At 43.8% G+C, this 11499-nt stretch overlaps 1 protein-coding gene across 2 annotated transcripts in view; it reads right to left on the bottom strand.

The window, feature by feature from the left end:
• LOC137095099 (upstream stimulatory factor 2-like) overlaps nt 1-11499 on the bottom strand; it is a 37913-nt gene that overhangs the window by 13022 nt on the left and 13392 nt on the right. Inside the window, exons 2-7 of one of the 2 annotated variants that reach the window (XM_067461340.1) lie at nt 9838-9884; nt 7685-7800; nt 7270-7389; nt 4999-5152; nt 3133-3186; nt 2801-2888 (exon numbers count right to left, since the gene is read on the bottom strand). In XM_067461340.1, coding sequence (XP_067317441.1) covers nt 2801-2888; nt 3133-3186; nt 4999-5152; nt 7270-7389; nt 7685-7800; nt 9838-9884 — 579 coding nt within the window. The remainder of the gene's footprint in view (nt 1-2800; nt 2889-3132; nt 3187-4998; nt 5153-7269; nt 7390-7684; nt 7801-9837; nt 9885-11499) is intronic. The other variant, XM_067461341.1, reaches the window with a different exon arrangement.

Here is an 11499-nt window from a genome sequence, read left to right as displayed (position 1 = left end):
TGCTGTAGAAGAGTAAAGAGCCCCATGAAGATTTAGTCATGTACCATGTCAAGAACCATTCCAAGGCATGTTAAATGAAATAAACATATGCAGAAAGTTTTGGGGAGCTTATCTGGTTCAGTTCAAGATCTGTTTGGAGAGGGTTTGCCATGGCCTTTTCCTTAGGCAGAGTATGAATTCAACCCCATACTGGCCAAGTCCTCAATGAGGAACAGTTTAGTTAGTTCAAACTGTTGAGGGAATTCCTCTTCCCCATGTCTCCTGTATGACAGTTTTATTATTTTATTTCCTATATTTTTATTTTTATAGTTGGAATGTAACTAATTTTTTCTCTACTCTCTTTCCGCTCTCATTCCGAATGGTTGTTTAAAAATGGTTACTTTTCTACTGCAAGCTTTTTAAATCTAACTTCTGCCTTCTTACACAGTAGTATGGAGAGTATGTGCTGTGTGCTTTGAGATCTGCTTGTGTGTCAGGAGAGATGTAGTGACTGAGTTTTTCCCTCTCGTGAAACCTTAGAAGAGATGGGTATTAGAGTAGCTCAGACCCAGTTCTTTACAATGAAGAAATGTAGTTATGATTGTAAATAAACCTTTTGTGATTTTTTAAGACCAGACTCTGCATGTTTGCCTATGCTCTGAATTTTTTACAACCACTTCACATGGCACTTCATGCTCTGCTCATTAATGAGCTGATGCTCAACTTTTGTAACCTGTTTGTTTTGGATGCTCAGCTTTATTTTAGGGTAGTTTTCCCTCACCGATCACTCAGGGAGTTTCCAGGACTAGGCTCCATCTGACAGTGTCTTCTTTTTGTCTGTCATTACCTCCATGATATTGCATGCTCCATGCTCCACCCTCCTCCTGCCTGCATCATCTTCCCATGAAAAACAAAAACCTGCTTTCCCAGTTCAGCTCCTTGCCTATGGAATAGCTGCTATCAACATTCTAGGATCCACTCTGTTCTGCTTTGGGCAGACCTCACCTGGAATAACATTGTGTCCAGTTTTGGGCACCCCAATTCAAGGATATTGGAAAGCTAGATTGTGTCCAGAGAATAAAATGGTAAAAGGTTTGGAAGCCAAGCCCTATGAGGAGTAGCTTAGGGAGCTAGGTGTGTTTAGCTTGGAGAAGAGAAGGCAAAGAGAAAGGGACATGTTGAAATATTTGAAGAGAAGGGAGGCAAGCTTGTTTTGTGCCACTCTAAAGGCTAAAACGGGTAATGGCAAACCCAGGCCCGGGGCCGAACACGGCCCCTTGGGCTCCTTTCTCAGGCCCTCCTCTTTCTCAACATCCTATCCTTCATTCCTTTTCTCTTTCCCCACTCTCTTCCTTCTTTCTCCATCCTTCCCTTCCATCTTTCCGTCCTTCCCTCTTTTCTCACTCCTTCCCTCTTTTCTCCCTCCTTCCCTTTTGTCTTTCCTCCCTCCCTCCCTCCTTCCTTCCTTCCCTCTCATCCATCCGTCTCCTCCACCCTTTCAACCTTCCTTCCTTCTTTCCTCCCTCCCTCCATTCCCTTTCATCCTTCCTCCCTTCCATCCATCTTCCCTCCCTCCTTCCCTCTCTTCTTCCTTCCTTCCCTTTTGTCCTTCCTTCCCTTCCCTTCCACCCTCCCTCCCATCCATCTCTCCCTCTTTCTCCTTCCCTTTTGTCTTGCTTCCCTCCCTCCTTCCTTCCCTCTCATCCATCCTTCTCCTCCACCCTTTCACCCTTCCTTCCTTCTCTCTTTCCTCCCTCCCTCCATTCCCTTTCACCCTTCCTTCCTTCCATCCATTTTTCCTCCCTCCTTCCCTCTCTCTTCTTTTTTCCTTCCTTCCCTGTTGTCTTTCCTTCCTTCCTTCCCTTCCATCCTCCCTTCCATCCCACTCTTCCTCTTTCTCCTTCCTACTTTCTCTTTTCTTCTTCCCTCCTCCATTCCCTTACACCCTTCCTTCCCTCTATCCTTCTCTTCCAGTCTTTCTTCCTTCCTGCCTTCTCTCTGTCCTTCCTCCTTTCTTCCTGGCAAATGTTTAGCTGGGAGAAGAGATGGTTGAGAGGGAACATGAGAACTATGTTTTAAGATTTAAAAAGGTCTCCCACTGAAGGTGGGGGGGGGGGGCTGATTTTCTGCTGCTCTAGGGACCAGGGTTCATGTGGCTGGGAAAAGGATTCAGCTGAAAAGATTAGGAAGAACTTCCTGACAGTAAGGGCAGGGGTTGGACTGGATGACCCTTGGGAGTCTCTTCCAACTCTAGGATTTTATATCAGGAGTAGGCAATATAGGTCTAATGGATATGCTTTTTCTCTCCCATCAACCATCTCATCCTAATCAAAGCCAACCCTTTTGGAATTCAAAAGTTTTGTCTTTTCTTCACTATCTGCCTCCATAAGAGAAGAGGAAGGGGAGGAAAGGACAGGGAGGGGACTTGGGTCAACCCCCTCCCTCTTGGCCCACCCACCTCACTCCGACCCATCAAGTTAGAAAGTGCCATTTTCTTCAATTTTTATTTCCCAAGTTAGAAAGTTTACCCATGCCTGGACTAGAACATGGAGCAACGGATTCCAATTGCAGGAAAAGATATTCCACCGAAACATTCTGAAAAAACTTATTGATGGTGGAATATGCTGCCTTGGAAGGTGGTGGAGTTTCCTTCTCTGGAGGTTTATAAGCAGCGGCTGGATGGCAATCTGTTGGGAGTGCTTTGATTTTATGTTCCTCCATGGCATGGAGTTCGAATAGATGATTGTTGAGGTCTCATAAAACACCATGATTTTATGTCAGATCTGTATTGTCTTGAATATATTCCTGAAACTATACGTACGGGGAATAGGGGTGGGTACGAGGAGCGATGGTTCGTTGCGTTCCTGTCTGCAACACATCCTGTGGCGTCATCATTACATAGAATTGCCCTACAGAAAGCAAGAGGGGAAAGAGATCAACCTGCTACAAGTGGATCCTGCAGGAAAATATTCAGCTCTGCACAATGATTTACCTAGGAAAGGAGTGGCCAACTGTGGGAGGCAAGGGGGCTGCATGAGCCCCCCAGGAAACCCCAGAGGGCTGCATCCCCCCATTGCAGCCACCACCATATAAAGCAATACCCCCCTTCAAAAGGACCTCAAATGCGCCCTAGACCATTAGGGGAATTCTTACCATGTTCTGGGGGTATTCCTGGGCCATTTTGGGTCCAGGAGAGGCCTTCATTAACTACAGGAAGGAAGCAGAAGTCCCTTCCTGTTTACTTCCTTCACAAAAAAATGCCTTTCCAAGGCACAACTTGATCTAGATCATACACATACACCCCTCAAAATGATAGAAATGCCCCCTCACAGACCTAAGGGTATATTTTCAAGTAAAAAGGCTCAAATGCAAGGAAAATGCCTTCCCAAGCCCACAGAGGTCATTCCGGGAAAATTAAAAAAACTGTACAAATTATGCATTTTTACACCTTTGGGGGGCATATAAACTTTTGTGGTATTAAAATGGGCTGGAGGGCAAAGATGCAGAACTTGGGGTTGGGAAATAGTTTTGATTATTTATTTATTTATTTATTTATTATATTTTGCATTAGGATCACAAATATGGCTGGAGAGGGGCAGCACTTTGCCTCGCCTGGACTACATCCACAGAGGATGCTGGAGCCAGCAACTCTGCAAAAGCCAGTATCTAACCAGGCTACTGGTCTAGCAAATAAAAGCAGAGAGATAGGACATTCTCTAGAGCAGTGGTTCTCAACCGTCCTAATGCCCTGACCCCTTAATACAGTTCCTCATGTTGTGGTGACCCCCAACCATAAAATTGTTTTTATTGCTACTTCATAACTGTAATTTTGCTACTGTTATGAATCGTAATGTAAATATCTGATATGCAGGATGTATTTTCATTCACTGGACAGAATTTGGTACAATTACCCGATACGCCCAAATTTGAATACTGGTGGGGTTGGGGGACTGATTTTGTCATTTGGAAGTTGTAGTTGCTGGGATTTATAGCTCACTTACAATCAATTAGCATTCTTAATTCCAGCAAAGATGGAATTAAACCAGACTTGGCACACAGAACTCCCATGACCAACAGAAAACACTGGAAGGGTTTGATGGGCATTGACCTTGAGTTTTGGAGTTGTAGTTCATCTATAACCAGAGAGCACTGTGGACTCAAATAGTGATGGATCTGGACCAAACTTGGCACAAATACTCAATATGCCCAAAGGTGAACAGTGGTAGAGTTTGGGGAAAATAGACCTTGACATTTGGGAGTTGTAGACATTTGGGATTTATAGTTCACCTGCAATCAAAGAGCATTCTGAACCCCACAAACAATAGAATTGGGTTAAACTTCCCACACAGAACCCCCATGACCAACAGAAAATACTGTGGGTTGTTGTAGGTTTTTTCGGGCTATATGGCCATGTTCTAGAGGCATTCTCTCCTATATGGCCTCTAGAACATGGACATATAGCAAAAAAAAAAAAAAACCCAAAAAAACCTACAACAACTCAGTGATTCCGGCCATGAAAGCCTTCGACAATACAGAAAATACTGTGTTTTCTGATGGTCTTTGGCAACCTCTCTGATACCCCCCACATGACCCCTCCCCCTCCGGTGTTCCAACCTCCAGGTTGAGAAACACTGCTCTAAAGCCAGGATGGGGAATAATAATAATAATAATAATAATAATAATAATAATTTTATTTCTTACCCGCCTCTCCTTGTATCTCGAAGCGGGTTACAACAGTGGTTCAGCAGATGTTGTTAGATCAGAAATTCTCATCATCCCACAACACTGGCTAGATCAGGCATGGGCAAACTTCATCCCTCCAGGTGTTTTGGACTTCAGTTATTAAAAGCCAGTAAGCTGGATGGGATATCTGGAAGTTGAAGTCCAAAACACCTGGAGGGATGAAGTTTGACCATGCCTGGGCCAGATTGTGGAGGGTTTAATGGGAGCTACAGGCCAACAAGACCCAAATGGCCAACAGCTAAACTCCCCTACTTCACCAAGCTCTGACTTCCTTACCTCCAGCCTGTGTCAGCGACTGATCTGTCGTCTGCACCGACACTGCAGTGGCGTCTCCCACCGTGGAAGCAGGGAAATACGCAAACCGTGCCTCCCCGCTGACGGTGTCTGCGGCTGGGCTCCCGCCATTGCTGAAGGGGTTCTGGATCACAGCCTGGCAAGATAGCAGTGTGGAACAACAACAAGAGAGTTGAAGCCAGGGCTTTCCAAACTTTTCTTTCTGGTATTTAGCTGTTTTAATGATATACTGTAATGATATACTGTATATATGTTTAGATGTTTTAATGATCCTCACTTCTGAAGGCCGGTGTTTTCAATACTGCCCTCTGGCGGATAAGGAGGAAACAACTTTGAAAACTGAAACTGACTCCCAACTGAGCCATCTTGAAAACTATTCTTCAATCTATTCTAGAAGGAGGAAGTGCTGGTGTGAGAGAAGGGAGGAAAGACATACACACTGCCATAGACAGTGAATGCTAACAGCAACAAGAAGCCACACGCCACTAACCACATCCTAGCGTGCAGCGCCTCCATGCCCCTCTATTCACCCTGGTCCAATAAAAGCAAACCACTCTGCAGAGATGAAGCAACTTCGGGCCATTTTGAGGGGAAATTGATAGGCAAAATCAGCATGTGTGAATCAGTCAAGGCTAGACATGCTTTGTTAGCATCTTGACGGTCCACCAGGGAAGGAGGACAACCAAACACTGCGTCCTTTCCCATTTTATTGAGCTCTTCCTCATTTTAACGGCTACAGATATCTTCTGTGGAAATCTGAGATTCATAGCTTTGGGGAGGCACCAGAACCCCAGCTGAGAATTTCAAACCTCCCTTGCTAAACTGCAAATTCCAAAATTTCCTGTCAAAATGGACCATTGGAGCACAGCTGTGCTGTGTGAAAGGGTGGTTTTAGCACCAAGCACCCAGAAGCCAAAGTTTCCAAAATAGAAATACTTTTTAAAACACTTTAAACATTTATCCAGCAAATAATCTGCTGTTGGAGTGGGCAAAGTGTGGCCCATGGGCTGTATGTGGCCCCCAAGAAAAGGCGAGGTCAGTTGTTTGGGAAAGCTGTGTAGGGCATGCAGTTCTGCCTTCTAAGAGAGAAAGGGGCTCAGAAGAAAAAACCGAAGGGTTCCCCTCTATCAGTGCTATTTCCTTAAGCTGGGGACTAAAGTGCAATAAGGCAATAATAAGAAATGCACTCTGCTGAGTGGAGCCAGCATGGTGTTTTGAGATAGTTCTAAACAACTGATTTTAAAGTAGATATAACAGAGTTTAGTGTTTGTGTATATTTATAGTTATTTTATGTCCCGGCATGGAATGCTTGCCGTATATATGTTGTGCTCCACCCTGAGTCCCCTTCGGAGTGAGAAAGGATATAAATGTTTCAAATAGATAGATAGACAGATAGAATAAGGTGGGCAATGGTAGAACCATCACTAAAATGCCAATCATGCTTTTCCCTGGTTGAAGGTGACACCTGCATCTCTCCAAATGTTCGCAGATTGTGCTATTCCCATAATTCTTCTTCATGGAAACTGCACATGATGAAAATTATAGCTTCGAAACATTTGGAGGACCATGTAGTTACTTCTGGTTTTGAGGCTTAGAGAGAACCAGCCCCAAAAGACCTGGGGTGAACTGAGGGACATGAAGCTTTTGTTAGCAAGATTCTCCATTTTGTTCTCATAAGTCTCGATTTTTTTTTACATGTTCATGGGGGATGTATTCCAGGACTTTGCTTAGATATGTGAAGCTGTAGGTAATAGCAAACCCTATTGAATAAATGACTTCCAGTGGAAGCATACAGGAGAGATGAATTGAAGAACCTAGGAAATGCCTAAAGAGGACATACCTTTAGGCCAATGGTTCTCAACCTGTGGGTCCCCAGATGTTTTGGCCTTCAACTCCCAGAAATTCCAACAGCTGGTAAACTGGCTGGGATTTTTGGGATTTGTGGGCCAAAACACTTGGGGACCCACAGGTTGAGAACCACTGCTTTAGGCACTGCTAGGTCCTTCAGTGTGAATCTATGGTCAACTCACCTGGAGGACCTAGAAAATGTCTAGAGGTCATACTCTGTAAAAGAAACTGTGGGTAGTGGTCCCGTGGATGGAAGGACATACTTTGCCCACTGATCTGAGGTCCTGAGGAGGTTGTTCTGAAGACAGGAAGTCTAAAGAACCACAATTTCCGATGCTGACTTAAAACAAACCAACAGTTCCCAAAGAAAGCTATTTTCTGGGTCTGATCAAGACCTTTCCTCACCTGAGCAACAGCTTGCTGGCCACTTGTAAACGCTGCAGTTGAGACCACACTAACTGCCCCCGTTGCATCTGTTTGTCCATCCAGCTGACTGTCTGTCACCTGAACTACTCTGTATGTCACCTGGGAGAGAAGGCAGAAAAGATCAGAGCAGTAGTGAGATCGGAGGCAAGGAGAAGGTGCTGGACTTGGCTCCAAAGAGCTGTCAAACTCTGGTGAACTCACATGAAGACCATTCAGAGGAGCAACCTAAAAGAAGAGTCTTCAGATATCTAAGCATAAGGTACAAATTAATTAACCAAAACAACCCCACAGTTGGAAGCCTCTGTATGTTAAGCTCTTGCCCCTCCTTCCAACGGATAATTCCAGAACTGGGTCTTTGTCAGTAAAAGCCAAACTTATTGAAGCAGTCTCCTACCTGTCCTCCATTGTTCTCTGTGCGAAACTGATACTGGATATTATGGTCTGAGAAGGCCGCTTGCTGGACGCTAGCGATGGCCACGGCCGTCTGTTCGTCTGCATTCGTGCCATCCCCTGGGAAAGAAAGCAAGCAGGTGAGTACTCTCAAAAAGTTCAGAAGAAAATCCATAAATTTGCATTTACCCCCAAAGCTTTTATTTTTCATGGGGAAACTAAAATAGATTGTGGAATACAGTATGACTCCCACCTCCCAAATCTACGTGACCAGTATGAGCAGTTTTGTCTATCAATTTCTGACAAAGTTTGGCCTCTCCAAAAATTTTCTAGTTCTTCCAGTTTTTGTTATTCTTAGGCTAGAAGTCCCTTCATTTCAATAGCGCAGTAGTTTCCAACCTTTTTTCTGACCAGGGACCACGTGACCAGGGTACCAAAAGGGTTACAAATCAGTTTTTGGTCAACTTTAGATTTGTCTTGGGGTGCTGATTCAGAAAACTGCATTGGATAGACCACATCAGCTCTAATTTCTGATACAAAACATACGTCATCCAATAATCGCCATCTGCTCGCCCACAGAAAACCATATTTAATAATCTAGAGCTGATGTGGTAGTAGTAATCTTTCATCGGTAGTCAGCCTCTCCCCTCCCAACATCCCCTTTGCCTCAGCACTATAAGAGGGTTTCACGGGACCAGTCACTCCCATTGCTATGTGGTTTCAAGGCAATGGTGTAGTAATGGTGAGGCCGCGGGCCTTATTTTCGTTCTTGTGGACCACTGGTTGGAAACCTGCCCATATCTATATTCATATCTATCTATCCACCCATTTGCATCCAGTTTTCGTAAAATGCTATGGGCAGTGGTGGTGGGGGTGTCTTTTAAAAAAAAAGAATTGAATTTAAATTAAGGAATAATGCCTCTTAGAGGTGCAATTCTCACCCACTACTTATAAACTTATATTTTTATGATGACATTTCAGAGGGATCACAGAGTCCTTCAGGCTTGTGGACTGTGAAATTCCCACCCTCAACTTAGGGCAGTGGCACACTTTTGAGATAATGCATCATTTTGTGACAAAATAATTCAGTTTTATTAGCAAACCAGCGGTTAAACCAACCCCTTATAAGATAAATGGACATAGAAATTGCAATAATGAAGTATATGGAACACAACACATCTCATGGAAGTTCCCTGCCTGTGGAACTCGCTCCCCAGCGAAATCAGGTCAACAACATCCCTCCTCGCCTTCAGGAGCAAATTGTAAACGTGGTTATGGGACCAGGCCTTTGGGTAGCTGGCAGATAATTGACAATGGTAATAATGATAATGTTATGGAAAATGGATTATGGACAGGCTTCCGATTGTGTTGTGCTTGCTGAATTTGTTTCTACATAAGGCTAGACAGCCAGTACTACTGCACTTTTTATAAATGAACTTTTTACTTTTAAACTAATTTTGAAATCAATTTACTATGTTTTTATATATATATTATGGTGTGTATTATTTATATGTAATGGCATCTAATTGTGTTGGATGTGAGCCACCCTGAGTCCCCCCAACCCCCCAGGGGTTGAGAAGGGCGGGGTACAAATGTTTGAAATAAATAATAATAATTTTAAAAATTATATGATTTGTAAAATAAGATCCATGTCCAAGATTTTGGTCATTTCTTATGTTCATACGACCTACCTCCACACTACAGCCAACCCACTAATGTGTCACAGCACACTTTTGCAAAGCTCTGGATTTGGGGTACAATAGACTTGCAACCTCTTTGTGAGCAACAATGACCTTCCTTGCGAATAAAAATCAACCGAATGCCATCTTCAGTGTATTAATAACAAAAGGTTCCTGCTTCACATTAAATTTCAGTGATGAATGGCAAGAGCTAGATGTGTCCATTCAACCCCAATGTGCAGCGTTAATGTGTGTGCATGCGGGGACAGTGGGCCATCAGAACAGAACAAAATCCACCCAAAGGGATCCAGACAGGAGAAAGCTAAGAGGACTCAGCTTTCGTTGACGCACAGAAACAGCATATGCCTTACTTATGGGGTGGAGCCCTTGCTGCAGCAATACCTCCCTGCGCAGGGGTTACCAGTTGCTCACGCAGGGCGGTTGGGCATTTCTGAGCCAGCCCAGGACCCCTCCTCACCTTCCTGCAGCTCGACTCCCTCTTCACTTTCTTGTCCTTTCTCGTGGCTGGAACAGAGAGGAAAGAGAAAGACATGGGTCACCAAGAAGGTCTCTGACTAGTGCTAGTGGTGATAGCTTGGCCTCAGCAAGCCCCTGACCCAGTGGAGACAAAAAACGACCCCCTCAGATCATTTTCTTGGAAAACATGACTTCAGGGTAATTCCTATTGAAAAATGAGACACTCTTGGACTTACAATAGGTCAGTGTAGGTGAAAAATACAGCACAATGGTACCTAAGCCAATGCACAAGGGACTATAAGATCCCCATAGAATCATAGAGTTGGACGAGACCTCATGGGCAATCCAATCCAACCCCATTCTGCCAAGAAGCAGGAAAATCGCATTCAAACCACCCCCGACAGATGGCCATCCAGGTCTCTCTTTAAAAGTTTGCAAAGAAGGAGCTTCCACCACACTCCGGGGCAGAGAGTTCCACTGCTGAACAGATCTCACAGTTAGGAAGTTCTTCCTCATGTTCAGGTGGAATCTCCTTTCTTGTAGTTTGAAGCCATTGTTCAGCATCCTAGTCTCCAGGTCAGCAGGAAACAAGTTTGCTCCCTCCTCCCTGTGACTTCCTCTCACATATTTATACATGGCTATCATATCTCCTCTTAGCCTTCGTTCGGCGTCCTAGTCTCCAGGGCAGCAGAAAACAAGCCTGCTCCGTCCTCCCTATGACTTCCACCCACATATTAATACATGGTCCGCCCCTAACATTGCCCAATCCTGCTTTATTAAAATAATGATAATAAAATAATAATAAAACTTTATTTCTAGACCACCGTCTCTCCCTGAAGAGATTCAGAGCGGTTTACACACACACAAAGACAAACATCCAATGCCTCAGGTGAGTACAAATGTATCAAAATAATACACAATAAAGCAACAGTGATAACAGTGAGCTTACGACGAAGAATTAAGCGTTGTGATGAAAAACAAAAACAATCCAGTAAGACATAGTTAACTAAAACATAAGTAAACATAAGCAATGTCGCGATCCTTTAATACAGTTCCTCATGTTGTGATGACCCCCAATCATAACATTGTTTTCGATGCTACTTCATAACTGTAATTTTGCTACTGTTATGCATCGTAACGTAAATATCTCATATGCAGGATGTATTTTCATTCACTCAACCAAATTTGGCACAAATACCCAATACATCCAAATTTGAATAAAAATGGGGTGGGGACTGATTTTGTCATTTGGGAGTTGAAGTTGCTGGGATCTATAGTTCACCTACAATCAAAGAGCATTCTGAATTCCACCAATGATGGAATTGAACCAAACTTGACACACAGAACTCCCATGACCAACAGAAAATACTGGAAGGGTTTGGTGGGCATTGACCTTGAGTTTTAGAGTTGTAGTTCATCTGCATCCAGAGAGCACTGTGGACTCAATCAGTGATGGATCTGGACCAAACTTGGCCCAAAGCTCAATATGCCCAAATGTGAACATTGGTGGAATTGGGGGAAAATAGACCTTGACATTTGGGAGTTGTAGTTGCTCAGATTTATAGTTCACCTATAATCAAAAAGCATTCTGAACCACATTAACGATTGAATTGTGCCAAACTTCTCACACAGAACCCCCATGACCAAAAGAAAAGACTGTGTT

Source organism: Anolis sagrei, chromosome Y, assembly GCF_037176765.1.
Source record: "Anolis sagrei isolate rAnoSag1 chromosome Y, rAnoSag1.mat, whole genome shotgun sequence".
Classification (NCBI taxonomy): domain Eukaryota; kingdom Metazoa; phylum Chordata; class Lepidosauria; order Squamata; family Dactyloidae; genus Anolis; species Anolis sagrei.
The sequence above is the reverse complement of the archived record's forward strand: the minus strand, read 5'-3'. Positions and strand labels throughout refer to the sequence as shown.